The sequence below is a fragment of the Tenebrio molitor genome, chromosome 8, assembly GCF_963966145.1.
Source record: "Tenebrio molitor chromosome 8, icTenMoli1.1, whole genome shotgun sequence".
Lineage (NCBI taxonomy): Eukaryota > Metazoa > Arthropoda > Insecta > Coleoptera > Tenebrionidae > Tenebrio > Tenebrio molitor.
In genome coordinates this window covers 13,228,668-13,251,853 of record NC_091053.1, presented here as the reverse complement: position 1 = coordinate 13,251,853, position 23,186 = coordinate 13,228,668, and the positions used below count along the sequence as shown (strand labels likewise).

At 40.5% G+C, this 23,186-nt stretch overlaps 2 protein-coding genes across 6 annotated transcripts in view; one reads left to right on the top strand and one right to left on the bottom strand.

Moving 5' to 3' along the window:
* ec (echinus) overlaps window positions 1-9,214 on the top strand; it is a 46,099-nt gene extending 36,885 nt beyond the window's left edge. For 3 of the 4 annotated variants that reach the window (XM_069055315.1, XM_069055316.1, XM_069055317.1), the window contains 4 exons: window positions 638-730; window positions 4,195-4,494; window positions 4,581-4,709; window positions 4,767-9,214. In XM_069055315.1, the coding sequence (XP_068911416.1) occupies window positions 638-730; window positions 4,195-4,494; window positions 4,581-4,709; window positions 4,767-8,915 (4,671 nt within the window). In that variant the 3' untranslated portion in view covers window positions 8,916-9,214. Of the gene's footprint in view, window positions 1-637; window positions 731-2,618; window positions 3,001-4,194; window positions 4,495-4,580; window positions 4,710-4,766 lie in introns of those variants that run through there. The other variant, XM_069055319.1, reaches the window with a different exon arrangement.
* A 1,439-nt stretch (window positions 9,215-10,653) lies between these two features.
* Window positions 10,654-22,621, bottom strand: LOC138136237 (26S proteasome non-ATPase regulatory subunit 10-like). 2 transcript variants are annotated; one of them, XM_069055321.1, is made up of 4 exons: window positions 22,477-22,621; window positions 22,289-22,425; window positions 21,791-22,239; window positions 10,654-12,774 (listed from the first exon to the last, which is right to left on the bottom strand). In XM_069055321.1, exons 1-4 carry the CDS (start codon window positions 22,546-22,548, stop codon window positions 12,728-12,730), a joined length of 705 nt encoding a protein of 234 aa, XP_068911422.1. In that variant the 5' UTR covers window positions 22,549-22,621; the 3' UTR covers window positions 10,654-12,727. The 2 variants fall into 2 exon arrangements, with proteins under 2 accessions (XP_068911422.1, XP_068911421.1); XM_069055320.1 differs by lacking the exon at window positions 10,654-12,774 and having other exon boundaries at window positions 20,398-22,239.
* Window positions 22,622-23,186: the final 565 nt, after the last annotated feature.

Below are 23,186 nucleotides of genomic sequence, written 5' to 3'. Positions count from 1 at the left end.
TTTTTAGTTTGCAACGTTGAATCAATTGCGAATTGCCTTTTAATAGTGACAGCTCATTGTGATGTCACGTTGAATCGAGATGTTCTGTTGTTTGTGCCAGATTCACCGATTCGAATGAACAAAGAAACAAATAAAAAAAAATTTTTTCTCAGAGAATTTAAACGCAACGTTGTAAATAAAATATTTATGTAAATAAATAAATAAATAAATAAGTTGTTGCTCACGTACACATATGGAGATTATTATAATCGGCAACATTTTATTCTTGAACCACTCTCGAATTCTATTGGTGCACTTGTTTGTTGTTTGTGTCACGTGACACATACTAATCATCTTCTGATTCTTACCCAACCGGCAACCATTAATATTATTATTATTACTTTTTACTATTGTACATTTTATAGATTATTTATTTATTACCTTCTTACTAAACTAAGTAGTTTATTGTTAGTATAGTTGATTAGTGCCCTGATGGGCCCCACTCGATTGCCGAAACAGGTCGCCACTCAAATTTGCGAGAGCTGGACGCAAACTGCCCCAACTTGGCGGTTTCCCGCAACCCCCACACCCCCGTCCCACCACCAGTTGCTCTCCATCCCCGCATGCAACATGTGTGTGACGCGTGCCTCTGTTGCAGGTGCTGTGGCATTTGGACATCTTCCGGCGCAGCTTCCGGGACCTTTCCGGGCACGCTTGCATGGCCGACAGTTGCATCTTCTGCGCCCTTAAGGTAAGCCGAGCGCCATCTACGTCTCGACTCGCCGACTCGACTTAGCCGACTCTGACCGGTTGACCTCGATCCTGATTGGTCGAGGGAAACCGCTTAAGGAGGAATACAAATCACTCGTGGTCCAGTCGGCCAAGTCGACTAGCGTCACGCTTGCGTACCCGACACGAATACCACTCGACTGGGCGACTGGTTTAAAGGTCCAGCAACAGAATATGAAACGGTGTTGTGCTATTACATAAAAATTAAAGGTGTGACAAATACTTGAACATGGAATTTATCGAGGAAATTAATTGTGACGCAACGAAGGGGAGGGGCAGAGTTTGACGTTTTGGTTGACCAATCGTGACCCTTAAAAATGATATTTGATTCATTTGACAGTTGAAGTGCAGCGTTTCACTACTAAATGACAGATAGCATCATCCTTTTTAAAATATGCAACCTCAATGACAACTAACGACGTTTCGTCCAACTTACTACACTCGACTGAACACGATTTGTGCTCAACTGTCCGAAATTTTGACGATTTAATGCCAAGCCCCAAGCCGGAAGTGCAGCGGCGCGTACAACACCTACATGACATTGTTGACCAGATATTGACATTTTGGATAAAATTTGACGTTTGACACTACTTTTTTTTTCTCAAGTCTAGACCCACAAATGGCAACGATTGACCTATTAGTTCACTCACAGAGTACGACTGAATGCTGTCTATAATTTGACATTTAAATCGGTACTACGCAGTCGTCTTTTGTTTGTGTAGAACACAATTTGACATAATAATTCTGTTGTAGACCTAGACACTTTAGCTCCAGTCAAGTACGAATGACAGCCGCGGTGACAAAATCAAAACTTTCTCTCTATGACAACTGCATCAAGATGGCCGCCGTGAGACAAATTTACTTTTTCCCATCGAGTGGGCTAGAACGTCAACTCAACCCACGCCCGCTTGGGTTTTACGTATTTACGCTCCAAATTTGTAGATCTGGCGCCATCAAACAGAATTGTCAATAATTCAAATCCTTCGACTACGAAGAATCGTATTGGAGAGTCGTGACCGTTTCGGTTATAAATAATCGTGAAACGAGGATCATCCGAGGCGAGTTTTTGTAGCGCGGTACTACGTGCGATGCTGTTTTGTTTATGTTCCCAGTGGGTTTTGTTAGCAGGCCTTGGAATCGTTGCTCAACGTGCGTATTGAGAGAAGTTCAGATATTTTCAGTGTGTTCGAAGATTAAACAAACGGGGACAGAAGTAGGGCGCTGTGGGACGGCTTGCGAAATCTCGACGCTCGAAATACATATCTTGCGCTTGTAAAACTAGAAAAATCGAAAAGTTTTTCCAAGATTTTCAAAATGTCAAAATTGACACTTGACAGTTTTGGGTTTTTGGAGGTGTTGTGATTGAATTGGGGGGCGTTTAGGTTTTGGGCGGGAAAGTCGAAGTTGGCAGGATCGCGATCAAAGCCGTGGCGTCGCGTTCGTCACATTTTGAAAATGTTTTTGGAAAAATCTTCAAAATTTCCATTTATTTGGTATCTTCATCGTTTGAATTTATTTTAGCAATCGGATTCAATGTTCGATTTTAGTCGAGTCCCGCAGTGATCACTTCTGGTCCCTCTTCTATTGTCCAGTGACGCGCCTGATGGACAGATAAGACATATCAGACATCCATAAAGTTGGCGCCATTTGTGAGCGCATTCAAGGTGCCACAAATCCATAAACATTGAAAGTTTTGTCGTCAGGTGGGCAGTACCGCCTTATAGGGAGCGCCGTTCAATAAAATCTGAAGATGGATGTGTAACAGGCGGCGAAACGTGTCAAGTTTTAATTAGCACACGTGGGTTAATGGTTGTTTTCGGCTTCTGTCGTCCGATTTGGCGAATATCCTGAATCGGTCCAGATCTGAGTCCGGTCGAAATGATTTGGTGATGCAGTAAAAGCGCGAATGTAGCGAGTCCGTCCGAATTGCGGCTTCCTACCTGAACGATTCTCGTTCGGGGTCTACCTGTGCCGTGTTTGCGATGATCGAAACCCACGTTCGCTACGCCAGTCTCGCCATCGCCGTTCCATCGAAAGTTCAGTCGGTGTCGGTTCGAGCAAAGTGAAAGGTGGCATGAGCGACAAAGCGGCGCGTTCGACTCCCCCGTGATGTACAAGTTCTACAAGAAGGCCCAACAGTCCAAACTGAAGGTGGCCGAAAGACCCAAGTGCACCGAAGATGGCGACAAAGCCGAGCCGAAGCTCGACGAGGAGACCAAGTCGACGCTCAAAGTGAGTGCCAGAGCGATCTCTTTGTCCGGGCGCACAAAGACGCGGTACGACCCGTTCGTGAAGATGAGCTCCAAGTTCGGAGGTGGTTCCGTTACGTTCAACCTACTTGAGGCGCGCCTCGAGACGCTGGACCTGGTTATCGTGACCGAATTCGGCGCACTTTAACCAGATGGTAACGGTGGTACTCGATTACTTTCCGACCTTCTACACTCTTACTGAATTGTGTCATAGCCGACGACAATAAACTCTTTCATTGCTCTCGGTGGTCGCGTTGGGCGTGTTCGAAACGCGCGACTCGATGGCGACGCCACTTTTCGACTCTCGCAGCAGCAGTACCGCGGTACTGATAAATTATCGAAAACCTCTTAACCTGTGGCATTTACGGGGCCATTTCGTGCCGGCCTCGGCTTCTTGGAACCGCGGTGGTCGTGTGCTGATTCACTGGGCATTTCCTGAGACGCATTCCGAGAAATGACTTTTCGAAAGCGGTACTGACCACTCCACGCACCCATAAAGTACCGATTCACTCCTTTGTGTTTCACGGAAATTTTACCAGTCAAGCTGCATTGTAAATTTACAGCGTTCCAGTTTGTCAAAATTTATGATAGAGTACCCACGCGGTACTCGTGGGTATGGTTGGTTAACAGCGAATAATGATGTGGTTCAAAGTTTGAATCTTATTAATACAACCAGTCGGTATTATTCAAATAATTTCCAGTACCACCGGTACTTCTGCAAAAATTCCAAAACATTTCAACAGGAAATGTCACAAAATCGAGGAAGTCTCATGTGTTGCGTAATTAAATCATTAATCAAATCGCATTCATAACTTTCGGATCACTTGCTCCGCAGGATTTCCTCCATACTACAAATAGTACCGAAACATTCCTTATGGATTACATACACCCAATTTGTTTTTTTTTTTGCAACAGGAATTATCAACGTTTTGACCTTTGTTTACTTTTTTATCAAAACTGGTACCACTCGCAGATCCCACACGAAACCTACATACAAAGTGGGCGTTTGTCGCTCCATTAAATTAATTTAAATCAACGAGCGCATAATTGGCGCCAACTTGCACACATTTCGCAAAATTTTTCAAACTGTAGCGCTTTTCGGCAGTCCCACAATCACCCATCAGCGTCCCTCTTCTTTTCCGTCCGTACGATTTAACCTGCACAGATCATCTTTCAGGAGCTCTTCTCGCAACTCCAGTTCTCCAATGAGACAGCTTTGCCCCCCGACGCCCTCCGGCGGGCCCTTGCCGAGAGCTTCTTTGACCAGCAGCGCTTCCAGTTGGGCTTCATGGACGACGCTGCAGAATGCTTCGAGAACATGCTGCTGCGCATCCACATGCACATAGCCCACGGAGAAGCCGAGGACATGTGCAACGCACGCCACTGCATCCCCCACCAGAAGTTCGCCATGACTCTAGTGGAACAAAGCGTGTGCAACTCTTGTGGGGCCACCTCGGAGCCCCTGTCCTACACGCAGGTACGAATTGAAAGTACTGCAATCGCGGATGAAGGTCGATTTGCACAAACGCCGCAGGGTACTATTCGGTACTTGTTTTGTTGCAGATGGTCCACTACGTTTCTACGTCGACGCTGGTCTACCAAGTGCGTACCACTCGTCCCCAAGGCATCATCGAACCTTTTGGACAACTCTTGAGGAAAGCCGGAAGCATGGGGGACATACGAGTCTGTCCGGTACTACCTTCACAATTTTACCTCTAACTTAATTTTTATAACGATCGCGTTTTTCAGAGTGCTTGTGGTGCGGTCATCCAAATCGGTCGTACCTTGATGAACCGACCGGAAATCGTATCAGTTGGACTTGTGTGGAACTCGGAACGACCAACTCTCGAACACATAATGGAGGTCTTTTCTACCATCGGTACTACCTTGAGACTCAGCGAAGTTTTCAACACGGTAGTAGACAGCAGATGGGCAGAAACCTGCGTCCATAACCTAGTCGGAGTTGTGACATACTATGGCAAACACTACTCGACTTTTTTCTTCCATACAAAACTCCGCGTGTGGATCTACTTCGACGACGCTACTGTCCGCGAAGTGGGACCCAGATGGGACCAAGTGGTCGAAAAGTGCAGAAAAGGACGGTATCAACCTCTACTCCTCTTGTACGCCCTCCCAGATGGGACGCCTGTCAATACGGAAAACGCCCCCAAACAGGTCATACCATTTTACAACGAGAAACCCGTGAGCAAGAAACCCCCAACAGCTACGACTCAATCGATTTTGCGAAGATCTGTCACTCCGAGTCCAGAGAAGCCCAATATTGGTAGTACCAGAAGAGCGATAACCCCCAATCCGGATGGTACCTCGAATCAGAAGCCGCCACTGCCGCGACCATACAACGAGTACCAGAACTTGTCGGTGATACAGAGCAACTTGTACAACAACCAGTCCAGAAGCGTGGACGTTGTCGACGGAGATCTTCCTCGGAAAGATCCAGAATACGTGAGTCGCAAGTCTCTGGAACAGAACCAGAAGCCGCTCAACATCCACAGGACTTTGAGCAACGGATCTTCATCCGGAACTGAAGGAATTTGCTTCCGGGACTACTTGAACGTCCCCAGAACACGCGACTCCGGGAACTGGAGCAGCGACAGGAACAGCGCTTCCTCCTCGTCCTCCACCACGATGGAAAACCCGTATTTGTACCTTGTGGGGAAGGTCCCCCACGACGCGTCGACCCTCCCCCAAAACAATATCCCTCCGCGGAACGAGTCTTCCAGTAGTAGCAGCAGCGGAGTCTACGATGTCGGTTATGACTCCTACTCCTTGTCGTCGAACGACAGCTCTACCATGACCACCATCCAACACTTGATGAAGATGGGTCATTTGGCCAAGATCCCAGAAGATTACAACACGACACCCGCCCAGATTTCGCAAAGCTGTGACGTCTTGTGCGACGAAGCTGACGAGCTTCTGGTCAAATCTAGACAGTTGGAGGATGACCACGATCTGGTCCTGGCGCTGGCGCTGTGTAATGCTGCTGCCACCAAAGCTAGGGCAGCGATGGATGCGCCATATAACAACCCCCAGACTCTTACGTTGGCGAGGATGAAGCACAACACCTGTATCATGAGGGCGAGGAGTTTGCACAGAAGAATGACTCAGAATTCGCAGAATATGCTTGGAAAAGATGTTACCCCAGAAATTAGACACACAAGGGAGGGTAGTAGCGGGAGTGGCAAACATTCTAGACAGAGCTCTAGGGATAAGGGACAGCATTCTAGGCAGAACAGTAAAGAGTTGTTGGCACCGGCGCCAGAAAAACCTGCTAGTAAGAGTATAGAAATCTATGCGACTCTACCGAAGAAGAAAGACGGTTTGAAGAAGATCTCGGTGAATATAGACGCAGAAGAAGATGTCTTGTATGATAAACCTCCGGGAAGAGAATCGAGGAGTATCTTCTCCAGATCGAAGAACAAAGATTCGCAGAAGATCCGAGAGAAACGCTCTAGAAGTGAAGATCGGAACAAAATGAGTCGCGACTTTTCGATCGCTCCGGAAATAATCACCGGCAAAGACACGCTTAAGAAAGAGAAAAGCAAGGAGGAAAAAGATGGGAAGTCTAAGAAGCAGCACAAGATCAGAAGAAAACTCTTGATGGGGGGACTGATCAAAAGGAAGAACCGAAGCATGCCCGATTTGACCGACACCACCGCCGACAAAGAGCGAGAGAAGCCGAATTCGACGGTCGACGACAGCAGCGTCGGCTTGAAGGGCGCCTCAGAATCGGCAGCTAGCATGTGCGGGTACTTGTCAGAAGGCCACCTGGAGTTCACCGGGAACAGTACCAATCCCAACTTGGAACGCAGCAAGTTGATGAGGAAGAGTTTCCACGGCAGCGCCGGCAAGATTCTGACAGCTGCGAAAGTACCACCTCCGCCGCCGCTCCGCACCACTTCCCAGCTTAGTACCTCTAAGTTGAACAGTGAAGTATTCGAGGAGAAAGGCGAGAGACCCAAGTTTCCGTTGCCCAACGAGGCGCTCAACCCGCAGTACTACCAGTACTACGAGTCCAATTATGGACAAGCGCATGTTTCTCTGCCGTACGTGGCCCACTACAATCAGTACCAGAACCATGACGTCATGTTCCACACTCCCAACTCCAACATGGTCGTGACCAGAGCTGACGTGCACCAGGAACAAGACACTCCAAGGATTGACGATGGGGTTGACGTGGTGGACTGCGCCCCGTCCAACTTGGGGCAAAATCTTGAACTTCCGCCCTACCCCAGTCCCTTGGGGTCGGCGATACATTCGAGACAAGCGAGCGAAGAGTTTCCTCCACCTCCTCCTCCACTGGACCTTTCGGCTCTGGATGAGCACCTGAAGGAACCGTCACCGCCCCCGACTCCATCCCCTGGGAGTCTCCTGGCGCAGTTGCAGAACAAACGTCAAGAGATTCTGGCGCAGGAGTCGGAGATCAGACCCGAAGTACCCAGGTCTTCAGGTGAGACTTGGTTGAAGGAACTCCAAGCCAAACAAGCAGCTTTGAGGATGAAGAAGCAGTCTGCAGAGAGTCAGACCAACGGGGTAGATGTTGGTCCACAAAAGTACTGCTCGGGAGAAAGCGACAGCAAAACCACGTCGGTCAAAGATTTGGCCACCAAATTTGAAAGCATCCAAGTACAGCCGACAGAAGCCAACATAAATGTCGCCAGATCTGTCAATCTCAACAAGTTTGACAGTCAGAACGGCGTGGTGATCGCGAGGAAGCGAGACGAGCTCGATGCGATAGTACCGGAAGCTTTGGAAGACGGTCAAAGAGTTGACGGTGATGAGTTTTGTAAGAAGAACAAATTGGGGAAGAAGAAAAGTGTGTCGTTCTGCGACCAGGTGATCTTGGTGGCAACTGCCGAAGAGCAAGAGGATGACAGTTATATCCCCAATCCAATCCTAGAAAGGGTACTACGATCGGCGATGAACAAACCTGAAACTGCTGCGATCAGACAAGAAGTACGTTCGTTGAGACAAGAGATGGGGCAACAACCTCCGGAGGTCCAGACGGATGTTGTCGAAGACAAGTACGGCCAACACCCTCTCTACGCCAGAAGAAATTCTGTGGACAATCTGTGCAAGCAGAATTCTCCCGTTCCCCCAGAGCAAGAGTGTGCTTACGTGGGTTATGACAGACAGGTGTACGGGACCAGCCCCCAGTACAGACAATCCCCTTACCAACGCATCCCCCAAAACTCCCCCGTCTACATGTACAACAACCCCCCACTCAAACCCCCTCCTCCAAACTATCTCCCCCCCAACCAACAGTACAAACAAAACGGCTACTCCTACCCTCCCGAATACAACCCCGCCCCCAGACTCGCCTACCCTCCGGTCAGACAATCCCCCAATCCTCTCCAGTACCCCACCCAGCACCCCATCTACCAACACCCACCATCTCCATCGCCCTCTAACGTCAGCTCAAACTACAACTACCAACAAACCGCCTACCAGAGACAAGCCTACGATCCTAGGATGCAGTACCCGCGGATGGCCACGCCCCCCGAGTGCGAACCTCCAATCGCGAACTACTCGCCGTACCAGCCCCTCCCCGGTCACTACTACCAAGAGGCGCGAGTGCCGCCCCCCCACATGGACCAAGAGACGCTCAACTACCAGCAGAAGTACTCCCCCTATCAGCACGCCCTCCCGCCCAAGCAGCTCCTCAAGAAGACTGTCAGCTTCGAGCCGGGCACCAAGGGTGGTGCCGAATCGCCCACCCCCAAAGCGGTGGTGACGCCGATCGTTGTGAACAACGCCAACAACAGCATACCGACGGGAAAGACCAAGTGCAATTTGTGCAGGAAAAAGGTGGTGGTGTCGGCGAATCTGTACTGTACGGACTGCGAATTTTACATGTCCAGGTTCAAGCCGAAAAGGTAGTAGGTGGTGTATTCTCAATTTTGTAAAAAAGTTGTGATATTTATTTGTTCAAATTTTTATATCAAGTATTTATTTCGATCTCATAATATAACGTTATGACTTTTGTATTGTTTTATGTTTATTAGATTTTATGAGGCGTGCCGCGGATGCGTCAGGGTGGTTTAAAAAGGAGTTGTCTTGATTACTGAGTAATTGTAAATAAAGTTAAATCTCTAAGGGACGTTTTCTGTAAATACGAACCGTGTAATGTTTTATATTACATATTGAAAATTATGTGAAAATAAAGTGCTTTATCGATTTATGGTCTTGTTGTATTGATCCACAAAATTAGGTAATTTGCTGTAAAAAAAAAATATAAAAAAAGAGTGTGCTTAAGACCGCACGACAGAAGTGAAAACTTCTACCGGGTGATTTTAAATGATTGTGACTTTTTTTCTTAACTTGGGAACATTTTTCATAAATTATTTTGGCAAACTTGATACCTTAATCAACACATTGGCGTACGTACGTCATTTTGACATTTTAATGATTTTATGTATTAATAAATTGTGTCAAATAGGCGAGGACGCCTATGTTTATGTCAACTATCGAACTTTCGAACTATCTCATTAAAAAGCAGAATAACCAACAATAATATTACCAACCTATGAAAAAAAAGTCACATTCAAATTCATTCATTTTGGCCGTGACAATAATATGACAGTTTAAATCATTGCCAACTGTCGAATTTTCATTTATTTTGTACAAAAATGTAACAAAAAAAAAGTTCCAGTTAGTTCGTCATTACAAAAATTAATGCATTATATGTACCGAGTGAGTATAAATGATTGAAGGAAAATAGTGGATTGGCAACACTGATGCAGTTGGTAGTGTAAGTCTTCTCCTGGATCATCTGTCAATCATTTCTATTTAGGTTAGGTTAAGTCACGAAGTACATTGTCGATTTAGAATTTTTTGACGTTTGTTTCAATTTTAAAAATTGCGTGTGTCATGCCAACGATGTTGCCAACTAAAGATTTCAAATGTGTCACCAACATAACAAAATAATTTTCAATCATTTACAGTCACTCGGTACTATTGCGGGCAAAAAAAGTGGGACATCAACGTCATTGTCTTGACTTTTAATGTGAATAACCCTTATCTGATTCTAACCCTACTTTGAATTGATTGACGTTGTCATTAAGTATTATAGGTTGTGGGGAATAATTGTAAGTAAGCACGTAGTGAATATTTATTTAATGCAAAGTTCCAATCAAAATCAACCTTTATCAAAAGAAGAGGGCATTTGGAAAAGGAAAATAGGAGTATAAAATAAAATTTTAAACTGTCAGCTGGAATAGTGTCAAAAAAAATGACAATAAAGCTTGAACCACATCGAATTTTTCAAAACTGCTGTTTTTAAATAAACATGAAAAATATGTTAGAGGTAGGTACACTCTGGCAAAATTTGTGAGGTTAGGTTTGGATGTTTAAGTTTTATTTTCTTGATCATATTGAACACACAACACAAGTTTTCATAACATACCCTGTATTATGATAATTTGTCCATTTTCTTCTTCACATTTTGCTACACAAATTTTTCGAATAGATGAATTGTTGAAGCCATATAATTGAGAATTACGTATTAAATTCTACATTCATCTGTAAACTTACAATATTTGTCGTGTCTTTATCGTTTATATTATATAAAACTATACAGGCTATTATTTCACGAGTGATAATGAGCCTGACGGAATAATAAATTCAACAAACAATACATTTTCAAAAAAAGCCGGACATTTTAATTTCAGTAGCCAGCTTTTTTCGGAAATATAGTGTGGGTTGCATTTTAAATTACGTCAGGCTCATTATCACTCTTGAAATATCCTGTATATATATACAGTTACTCCTGCAGCTCTGCACTAAGGTCAGTCAGGTCACAACACAACGTACAATGAAAATTTAAAATTGACAAGTGACGCACAGTTAATTGTTTTTCGCTCGCTCCGCTAAAAACTCGACTCCCTTGATTTTAGCTTGCCGTGTCGTACTACGAACGATTTTCGCTGAGCTGCGAACAATTTTCGCTTGTGCTGCGAACGATTTTAGCTTGTGCTGCGCACGATTTTACCGTGTCGCATCAAACTAATTCACTGCCCGGGAATAAAATGTATGTGGCGCGCCTAAAGAAGTTTTCACTTTAAAAAAACAGTCAAGTATCCCACTACTCATACATATTATTTTGTATGGTTCTTGAGTAAATTGGAATCAAAATTTCAAATAGTCAGTTGCTCATTTTTTATTGAACCGGCACTAATTGCTAATTGGGGAAGGTATAGATTATTTTTAGAAATCAACTGTAGAGAATATTTCTTTATTCATTTAAAAACAATGTAGGTAGGTACCAAAAACTATTAAGTACTGTTACGATTTAAATCGCCGCGCGATAGTAAATCTTCGCGATTTTTCTAGAATGTTCTAGAATCCATCGCGAAGGAAACGTACTCGGACTTCCGCCGAAAAATCTGCGCACAGAGGGGGTGGAAGCTATAAATCGGGGGAACCAGAGACAGAGTGAGGATTTTTCACGACCTTTTGCCGGGAGTGTTGTCAGTGCCTGGGGAGAGTCAAGGGGACAGTGATCGAGTGAATTTGCAGGGCCGACGAGACGACGTAGTGGAGTTCACGAGGGCCGTTGGAGACGATTCGTCTAAGTACCACCGCCCACATCGCCAAGCGGATCACGGACTTCACTACGGAAGGTTCCAGACCGAACGCTTTTGCGGATCAGGATCTCGTCGAGTCCTGTCAGTCCAGGTCGTCCCCGGACTCACCAGAAGGTGCCGGATCTACCCACCAGCAAGTCCGGAGCAGTGGTGACACCCCAATTTTTACAGGCCGTAGCTTCTCAAAGTTTTCGGTTGTATTTTGTCACTCCGTCGAACTAATTGAGCGTTTGTATTTAACTATAGTCAAATTTCCATTGTCACTCATTATTTCGACGGGTGAAAAGTTCTCTCAAATTCCTTTAATTTGTATATCGCGTTTAGGATTTATAATTTGTTCCACTGTTAAAGTTGCAGTTTTGTCATAAGGCGCGTCATTTCATTAATCGTACTAACTTAAGAAAAAATTTCCTTATCAAGTCCGTCGGGTTTTTATATTCACGAACGATTATCAATCGGTGAGTGACCTCGCCAGGAATTGTGTATCGCGCTCACCGAACATTTTTTTGCGCGTGGTTCTTCACCGGTCCGTACCGGAGAAAAACATCTTAACTTCAATTTTTTTTTTGGAGCGAAGGAAGACTTGGAGGACCTCCCCGCTTATGCGGGCGGCGTAGCCGAATAGCGACGTTACGTAGGACCAGTCGGCCTTCCTCCTTCGCTAAAGAAGGGAATTTTTTTTACTGTTTCGCCGGTACTCGTTCGTTGAATATCTGGGACCCGGAGGACCCTCCGAGGAGTTAGGGTTATTCAATTTTGTACACGCCATAGGGCTAGTCAGGCTTCGTTGTTTTCTTTTTCATTTATATCATTATTTTCATTGTTTGACATCTGAATAAACGATTAGTTGGAAGATTGTGTATCATTTCCCGTACTCCGGGCTGTTCTCACCAATTTTTCAGCTTCGGTCGGCGTTACTCGTGGTTCGCATTGTAAACCGAGTCGAAGCCACGACTTGTTCGTTATACCCCTGAACATTCCGGATTTGTAACCGGTAACAGGGTTGCCCAGTTTCGGGAGCGTAATTTATAACGTAACAGTACCTACTGTAAGTTTTAGGTGTAACATATGTGGGGTAGTCATCCTTGTCCCACGACTCCTCTTGGATTAGTTGGGGTTGTTCTTGTAGTTCGAGTCGTTGTTGGTGTTCCGCACTTACATAAGTAAAATAAAAAAAAAAAACTGTACAATATACCGATGTCCCACCTAAGACTTTCAGGTCTTAGATCTCCATTATTTGTGGACAGATGAAATTTGGAAGATAGGTACCTATTCTAGCGAATGAAGAATAAATTACTGGTAATAAAATGCCCGATTAATAAAAAATGTAATTTTGAAACATTTTCCTTTATTTCAATCTACACAAAATTAGTGTTCGATTGTTACTCGTTTGAAAACAAAAAATTTAATCAAATTAACAGTTTCTACTTCAAGAAAACATCAATTATTTTGTTAAAAATGTGCTAAAATCTATATACAGTGAGCGGCAAAAGTATGGAATAAATTCATTAAAAATTAAACATTTTTTTTTTCAAAAAAATCTTTGGACAGGTCAATTTTAGTTTATAAAAATACATATTTTAATATAAAATAAAATTCCAAGCAGTCATTTGTTTTCGAGTTATGACGTCATCGATAGTTTTTTTCAGTAGAAACCCCCTATTTTTTTTCTTCATTCTGATAGCCCTTTTCATTGTCTAAACAACAGTATAAAATTTTTGTTATCTTACATAAGGAAATTTTTGAGAAAAACAATAATAGTTGGAAAAAATAAATTTTATAACGATCAAAAACAAGTCAAAAACTGCATTAGTAAGTACTTAAAATTATGGAATTAAATGTTCGTATTGCCATCCCTCAGCTTGTTGACAATAAGCAAGTTTATGAAGAAATTCCCCCTGTTTAGTTTTATGCCCGCACCCAATCAAAATTAAAATTTCAATACGTTGTGTTTCTGTTAAATGAGTCATTTTCGAAAATGTTTTGTAAAACAAATAACACATACGAATGAAATTGACAGTAACATTTGACTGTTTGATTTACCTACTTGATTTTTTGACTTGCTTTTGTTCGTTATAAAATTTATTTTTTCCAACTTTATTATTTTTTTTTTCTCAAAAATTTCCTTATGTAAGATAACAAAATTTTTATACTGTCATTTAGACAATTAAAAGGGCTATCAGAATCAAGAAAAAAAATAGGGGGTTTCCATTTAAAAAAAGTATCATCACTCGAAAACAAATGACTGCTTGGAATTTTCTTTGGTACTAGAACATGTACTTTTATAAACTAAAATTGACCTGTCTAAAGATTTTTTTGAAAAAAGTTTTGTTTAATTTTTAAGGAATTTATTCCATGCTTTTGCCGTTCACTGTGTGGAAACCACTTATGGAATAAATTCAGTAATTTCAAAACTAATGACATTTGTCAAAAACGCCGAAACAGGTCGATTTTTATTTCTCATGGTGCTTATTTTAAGTTGCTTCACGTGTTCATGACGTCATCACCATTTTTTTTAAATGACAATACTGACTTTTTTCTTCTTTTTCTGATAGACCTTACAACTACCTAAATGATTAATGAAAAAAAGTGGTACCTTAGATAATAATTTTTTTTGAGAAAATGACAAATTTTACTTCAAAAATGTAATTTAATTTTTAATGTAAAAATTTTAATTGACCTTAAACAGAAACAAACAAACATCTAAGGTTAACAATAAAATGTAACGCAAATGTTGAAATTACCCCCCGCCAACTTTTGGCACTGTACACCGCGCTCAATAATGTCAGGGCTGATTTGTTCCATTTCAGCGCGAATTCTCTGTCATAAATCTTCTAAATTGTTTGGTCTATTAAAGTAAACCCTCGATTTTAAATAACCACATAGAAAAAAATAAATACATTAAAAATTAAATTAAATTTTTGAAATAAAATTTGTTATTTTCTCAAAAAAATTGTTATGTAAGATACCAATTTTTTTCATTCATCGTTTAGGTAGTAAGAAGGTCTATCAGAAAGAGAAGAAAAAAGTAGGGGTTGTTATTTAAAAAATTGGTGATGACGTCATAGCTCAAAAATGGATGACGTCATGAAAAAGTGAAGTAACTTAAAATAAGCATTATTAAAAACAAAAATTGACCTGTTTCAGCGTTTTCGGCAAATGTCATTAGTTTTGAAATTACTGAATTTATTCCATAAGTAATTTCCACACTGTATAAAACTGAATGTCTGTTTATACAGGGTGGTCCCGATATAACCTGCCAAAAAAATTCTGGGTCATTAGAAGGATCTGACAAGTCCAAAAAACCCCTTTTCATTAGGTCCAAAATAATGGGGATAAATTAACCCCTATCCACACCCATTCGACGCTGCTGACCACAAAAATACGTACCTACTCAGGAATTAATTGTTGGTGTTTGTAAGGATGACAGTATCTAAGCAATATAGGTACCTGAATCGTTTATGACAAATCTCAAATCTGACAAGCTAAATCAAATTAATGACATTTATTGAAAACGCTGTACACTGTGTGCGTTAATTCACCAGCTTATTTAGGTACAAAAGCTGATTTTGTAGACTAAGATGAATGAGTAACAAATAAAGTGATGTTCTTCAATGTGTAAATAAATGTACAGGTAGTGTGTGCAAAATTGTGTAATAAGAGTATCGTCTTAATTGTGGTTAAATAGCCAAAATAATGTATTGAATAAATTTATTTACACTTTTCATATTCGTACTTTCAACTCTAACTGAGAATATCTACTAACTAATGAAAGGTAAACTAGAGTAGAAAAATTATTTTATAATAAATGTTCTGTGTGCCTTCCGTTGGCATTTAAGCACATTTGAGTACGCCGGTACCAATTTTCATAAACAGAATTCAGCATTTCTGGGTTTTTACGAATCTGGTTTGCGGCGTCTGTTACGCGTTTCTGGAGTTGGCCTTTTGTATTTATTTCAACTTCGTATACCAAATCTTTCGTGTGGCCCCAAAAATTAAAATCCAAAGGGGTTAAATGGAGGATCGGGGACGACATCGTATTGGAATCAGTCAGAACCAACCTCACATAAATGCAGATGTTGCTCCACAAAAGTACAACGGGACGGAAGGACTCCTTCAGGAAAACGCTCGCGTATGGTCGCCTTGCCGGTCTTGAATTACCACGTGTTTCGCCATAGAGTAAATGCACATCGGCGTATTCTTGTTTTGTGAATTTCATAATTTTTTGAAGGATTCGCAAATTTAAAATTAAACTTGACAAATGTCATAGGTGTTACAGGTACCGTTGCTAAAGAAATTGCAGCCAAGTAACGAGAATTACCTTTTTAAAACCGATTAACTCATTAGCGTACAGCAAATTTTGACCAAATTTTCAATTATTTTTATCTCGAAAACGAAAAGACTTTTATTAGAAACATTTTTTGTGTATGAGTTCTACTCGTCATCACCTATTACTGGATTTCTTCTGGCAGGTTATATCGGGACCACCCTGTATATTTTGTATGCAAATCTACAGTTTTACTTGATCTTCAAAACAATAAGAAAATAACTGTCTACTTTAGTTTTACAAAAACCAACCCCTACTACCATTTTCAACCCTGTTAAGAAAAAAGACAGTTTTTTCGACTTGGAAATGAAAATCAAAGTGTTATGTTGGCGTATTTTCATGAATTGGTAAGTGATCATAGTGTTAGTTTCTTATCGTATTGATCTTTTTGTTTATATAGTCGAAGAAAAAAGTAGTCTACAGTAAAGTTTTTTGTTCGACAATGTCAGAATTTGCGAATTTTCTCCTGTGTGAACGGATTTTGATAAATTTGACAACTTGTCAAAACAAAACGTCAAGCTAATTTTATATATTTTCAGCGATTTGGAGCCTTTGGGGGGCTCGTCGAACAAAAAAACGTTGTATTCAACTCGTTCGTGTGTAAATTGAGATTTTTTGGCACTCGTGGGTCTGAAAAAAAAGTGCCCACGACTGAAACTTAAATGTCCTTTTCTGTCGAAGTATTGTGAAAATCAACACAAAAATGGTCTAAAAACATTCTTTTAAAAATTAAACAGCTTTCCTAACAGTACAAATTGGCGATATTGCACTTTTTTTTCTAAAAAATATTATATTCACGTACTTCGCCGTATCTAAGAAACCAATGCTGATGACAGATTCTGTCACCTGCATAAAAATAAAGCTGTCATGTGGATATGAAACAAAATTTTAATTTACAATAAATTGAACAAAAAGTTAAATGTTTCAATTAAATCTTATAATAGCTGTTCGAAATTTCTCCCACCAACTTCAATGCACAATGCTGCTCTTCGAACAATGTTCTCTTGAACCCTTTGAAGCATAGGAACATTTATGGTATTAACTGCTGCGTTGATTCTTTCTGTTAATTCCTCTAAGTTAGCAATCGGCGTAGCATATACAAAATTTTGGAGGTGACCCCAGAGGAAGAAATCACAAGGATTAAGGTCAGGCGACCGGGGGGGCCAAGCAATCGCGCCACCTCTACCAATCCATCTATTTGGATAAGTCTCGTCACACCAATCCCGTACTATTCTACCAAAATGTGGTGGGGCACCATCCATTTGTAGCCACATTTGCCTCAAAATTGCAAGGGGCAAATCTTCAAGCAAAACTTGAAAGTCATTTTGTAAAAATTGTAGAAAATTTTCTGTATTCACTCTGGCAGGTAGCGTAAAAGGTCCTACGAGGTTATTATCAATGACCCCAGCCCAAAAATTAATTCCGAAGCGGTGCTGATGTGCACGAGGATGCACAGCGAAAGGATTTTCAGTTGCCCAGATATGATTATTATGTTGATTAAAAATGCCGTCTTGAGAAAAATATGATTCATCTGTCCATAAAATGTTTTGAATAAACCTAGGATTGATTCTGTGACGTCCAAGTAGCCATTCACAAAATTCTACTCTGAGGGGATAATCACCTGGACGAAGAGCTTGCACTTTAAGATAGTGATAAGGATGACAATGTTCGTCAGCCAGGATACCTTGTACCGTGCGATAGTCTACGTGAAACTCTCGCGCCAATCCTCGTATACTTCGTCCTGGCGCATTTTCAATTGCTTCCAAAATAGCTTCCTCCAAAGCTGGTGTTCGAACTTCACGAGGCCTTCCACGATTTACATAAAGAGGCATTATTTGGCCGTTTTCTCTTAATCGCTGCATCAATCTTCTTATTACCTTAGCATCTGGATGACGTCGTTGAGGGTACAGTCTTGCATAGTCTCTTGCTGCTTCAGATGCGTTATCATTTGATGCACCCAAGCAGAGTAACATGTCTACATATTCGTTAAAATTGTATGCCATTTTTTCAGACTTTTTGGAAAATTCACAGGTTAAATTTGACAAAACCATTAATATTAAAAACTGAATTATTGTTGCTATCGTTTTCAAAAATTACATGTTTCTGTATCTTAGGAGCTTTGCAATGTTGTAACATTGACGAATTTTCTTTGGACCCAAGAAATGGTACTCTAACATCTTTAATAACGTTGGTTCCCATAGATTTTTTGCATTTTTTACTTAAGAACATTATCAACTCGACCAAAATCTAGACTTCAACAATAAAATTATTAGTAAACGGTTAATCATATAGATTTCTATTGTCTAAAAAGGAAATCTTATATCTTGGCGAAGAGTGGACAAATTTAATTTTGGATTTCGAATTCGTGTTTAGTTAAAAATACTTTATAACGTGCAGGTTAGCACGGGCACTTTTTTTTCATCACCCTGTATTTAAGCTACGAACAGAAACAAATTTGAATCAATCAAAAATAACTATTAAGTTTCAAATTTGTTGACAATTGCTTCGAAAGGTTATGTTTACAATCAATGTAATAAGAGAAAGAAATAAAAAATTGTCAAATTGATAAAAGCGTAAAATAAACAAAAAGTAACCAATAATAAATAAACGCATCGCTTTTTTTTCTGTCGTTTCAACAAAGAAAACGAGAAAGGAAATCGTGACGTCATCCCAAAATTGTAAAAATTGGTCTATAGTTTCTGTTGCAAAGTAAAAAACACCGGCGTGTGCGAAAAACGTTTTCTCGCACTCCGAGGATAACCGGGAAATACCGATGAGTACAAAAATGATTAAAAGCAAACATTTTAGAATAAAAGTTTAAAATATTCGTTTTGAGTGTTTACCATGATTTTGTTACATTGTAATGCAAACCATATAATATTTACGTTTTATGTTTACCTAAGTGGAATACTCAAAGACACGACCTGCAGTATTATAACCGGCCTGTTTTCGAAAAAGACCCGACTTCCACTGATGAGGGCGCCACAAAACGGGCGCTTCACTAAAAATAACAATCAATACGCAATATAACAAAGAACAATAACAATACTAAACACAAAAACAACGAACGATAAGGAAAAAATTCACGAATTTAATTTTAAAGCAGCAAAAAACAAGGAGTTTTTTGAGTTCAAATTCAAAATGTCATTTGAACAAGAAACATTCTCGGTGACAAAAACTTAACATGAATAATATCCCCAAAAAGCGCCCGTTTACTAGTGCGCTGCGGGGAACCCTCAAACTACACTTTTGAACAGGCCGGTTAAAAGATGACAGACAGAATACTGTAGACAACTCTAAAAGACGGTTTCCTTGAGCGCCCAATAGGTGACACAAAATTTGAAAATAAATAACAATTGAACAGTTTCTTACCAAAACAATCAGTCGAAAAATGTCGATTTAAACTGTCTAAATCTAAAACTTTTTCTTTCAACAGAATGACTTACAAAATTTAATTTTGTTTGTGAAACGATTATTTCACACCTTTAGTTTTCACGGTAGCTTTTTTAATCTTTATTTTGTCGCTAGTGTTACTGCGCAACCAATTATTAATATTTACCAACAGTTCACCAAAAGAAAGAAATCTGAGAGATTTGTACCGTTATCGACAACATAAACAAATGAAATACGTGGTTGAAAACTTTGAAATTTTGTTCTGCACGTTATTCAAGAATGATGAACGATCAAGTATACCGTGAGTTTTTTATTTTACTGAACATAGGATTCATGGATCTGTAAGTTTGGTTGCCTATTTCAAATGAATTGACTTGTCCATTTTAGAACTGAACGTCGATTTCGCACACTAGTGCTTCAAAATAATCTAAAAAAGCATTCGCCTTTTTGAGCATTCTGAAAATAATTTCACTTGATAATAATAAATTCTGGTTTGTAAAACGCCATTTCTCCAATTTCGATGATGAAAACTTCGAAAGAGTGAAAATAAATCGCTATTTATTCGATTGACACTTTGGCAAGCTCATGGACAAGCGCTATCTTATTCACAAAGGGTATACGACAAATCAGACATTACATATTTCGTTTCAAAATATATTGTACGAACTTCGATGCGAGAAGACGTATTCGGCACATTCGCGCAAATGAAGCACTCGCTCCTTCGTCGCTCGTGCCTCAAATAATGCGCTCATGCGCGAAAAATGTCTTATCGCATTAATTTTATAAATAACTATTAAAAACGAACTCTACTAGGTTGTTATGAATTTGGTTAGGTTGGAGGCTATGTGGTTTCTGGTGATAAACAAAAGATATCGTAACCACGGCTAATTTCTCACAATCACACAATTAGTTTTGGTTTCTGGCGGCATATTTATTTGACTTTGTATTTTTTGTAATTCAAATGTAATTACATTGTGAGCAAATATTTCGTTACAGTTCGTTCCTTCAAGATAGTTTTAACAACTATGTAATATGGTTCTTTATTAAAACAACCAAATAAACCCAATTACAAGTGTTTTTATTAAAAACACACATCATTTTACATTCCTGAGAATGGTAAAAAAATTACAAAAATAATTTCAATTGAGTATATCTAAGAACACAAACAACCAATATAAACTACATAACTTTGTTCGATACTACTTGCTACTCGCATAACCGAACAAATTCGCATTTTTTGTTGCTTGGCATTAAATCTCTGCGAACCTCTCTTAAATTCATTTAAAAGAATCGTCTTTCAGGCGCTTGCTTATTTGCCACTTCTTAAACACAAATCTGTAGTAATTTCATCCATGCAAAAACCTTTGCTCGCTTACTTGACTGACTCGTGTCTACCTTAATTATTATTTACAACAGTTGCTCGTCTGTTCCATTCCTGTTTGACTTTATAAGCTCCAACTTGTATCTCCAAGCACTGCTTCTGTTTATTTCTCCATTGGAACATGACATGGTCCCTATTTACACGTTGTAAAGAATTCTTCTAAACGAGATAATTTCCTTAATGGGCGGATAAGTCGGTAGCTGTTTCAACAGCGTGTAAAACTGTCTCGAATTTTTTATGTCAAATTTTTGTACAAAGAATTTACGAAACGCATCTCTCGCAAACTCCTTCAGTAGAGGTACTCGAGGAAGTTTGTGAATTTTTTCGAAACGGGGCCCTTTGGTTATGTTACGGAGCAAATACGATTTCACTTTAGGATGAGCAAAGTGATAAACTAGATCGTGGATGTCGGAATACTCAGAATTGTTTTCTATGATCTCGTGAATATCTAGAGCAACATTACTTACGAGAACTGGCAGGATACACATCGGTTCAGAATCATTTTTCAGATCCCACTCTATATCCATCATTAAGAGGTACTGGAAAAGTTCACCGTAACCGTAGTCGTTGTACACTATTGCCAAGTCTACCTGGTGAAGATTCATTCCATAGGACAACAAAAACAAAACCAAGTCACTCGCTTGCGCCTCACTAATCTTTTTCATGGTGGTGGAGCCGTACAAAGCACAATTCAGAGTGGTAAAAAAATCTATGAGATGGCGACTGACATGACTTTCGAGCAGAACACTTAAATTCGCGATATATTGCGAATTTTGGGTCCAGTAGAACTTACCCAAGAACATGGAAGTACTGCCTCTCAGCACCACTTCCCTCATGAGCTCCCCAAACCTCTCCAAAAAAATTCGCAAATATTTTACGTTCATTTCGAGCAGAAAGATAAAACATATGGCGTAATTTGTTTCTTTAATGAAGACTTCGATATCGAGCTCGATTATTTGCTCGAAAACTGGCGATCTTATCAGTGCCAACTGCATCAAACACCTCAAATCAATTTCGTAACGCTCCAGTTCGTCAAACACGTAATAATACAATTGTTCGATCAACCTACCTATTCTACGAGTACACGAGAGCGCGCAATGAAAGACGTCAACCCCTCTACTGTCTTGGGCTTTGGGGTCGGCCCCGTAAAAGAGCAAAGCCGCGGCTATCTCGTAGTACTGTTTGCAACAGCGGGATTTCAGCAACAGATGTAAAGGGGTGTACCCCCTGCTGTTCCATGCATTCAAATTGATACCTCTCTGCATGAGGAGAATCGCAGATGTGGAGTCACGATGCATTATTGCCATATGGAGTAGGTTGTCGCCGACGCGATTTACTGAGTGGATGTCGGCCCCGTGCTTTATAAGTTCCGCAGCAAAGTATTTTTTGACAGGAGGCAAAACACCACGCTCCTCGCGAGTTGTGGATAGAGACATCATCAAGGCGGTTTCGTTATTGTCGTTGACTCCGTTGAGTGGAAAATTCGGGAGAGACAATAAATAATCGAACGCTTCCTTTCTGTAATATCACACGTAAATAATCAACTAAATGTTAGGTTAGGTTTTACTTTTTGTTCTTTACGGCTACTTGCAACAGGTTGTTGCCGGATGGGTCTCGAATGATGGATAGTTTTGTTAAGGTCTGGCGATCCTGGAGGATGCTCATCCTGTTGCGGGATGCGGCGAAAACTAATCTTTCCCCGAGCTAAAAGTGGGGTTATGTTGACAAACGCTTGCGATGTTCAAAATAGTTTACCGCGTCGGGGGCGATGGCTCTTCGCTTCCGCCGCCGGCGATGTCTCATCCTATCACGGCGTAATTGTCGCATCTCTCAACTTTTCACTGTATATACTGTTTATTAAATTAAAACAGAAAATGAACTCGGTAAAGAGAATCATAAACAAAACTTATCTAGGAACAAAACGACCTACAACCATAGATACAGAAACTTTCTTTATCTATGCCTACCAAGGTTGGTAGAACTGACGAATTTGTAGGTTTTATTTTAAAGTGAGGGAACACCCCATGCGTGATCGACAGACTCTGTCGTAAAAGTTTAGTGTATTATGTTGTCACGAGTAACTTTTGCGGGGGGAAAAATTCAAACTAATGTCGCGAGCAAAAAAAACTGGTCGTCAAAATCATGCTTTGACGCAATGGAAAATGCTCTATTGTAAAACGGTCTTAAATATCATAACCTATCATCATGTTGTATGGCATTAATTGACAATGATTAATTGATGTTTTGACACTTTGTTGACGTGGGCATAATCAACCAGGGAAATTTTTTAATTTGTGACAATCTAACCAAATTTTGAAATGGCGTTGACGAACAGATTTTTTTGCTCGCGACAGTATGTAATACCATATTAATTTTAGTAATACCGGGTGATTTTAAATGATTGTGACTTTTTTTCTTAAGTTGGGAACATTTTTTATAAATTATTTTGGCAAACTTGATACCTT

What these genes read in the sequence shown, in the direction of transcription:
- LOC138136237 (XM_069055320.1), bottom strand. Translation starts at nt 22,548, where the DNA reads ATGCGACAATTACGCCGTGATAGGATGAGACATCGCCGGCGGCGGAAG. An exon ending in GAGCCATCGCCCCCGACGCG is followed by an intron (nt 22,426 to 22,476) that starts GTAAACTATTTT and finishes CCCCACTTTTAG; the next exon opens with CTCGGGGAAAGATTAGTTTT. An exon ending in GTAGCCGTAAAGAACAAAAA is followed by an intron (nt 22,240 to 22,288) that starts GTAAAACCTAAC and finishes GTGATATTACAG; the next exon opens with AAAGGAAGCGTTCGATTATT.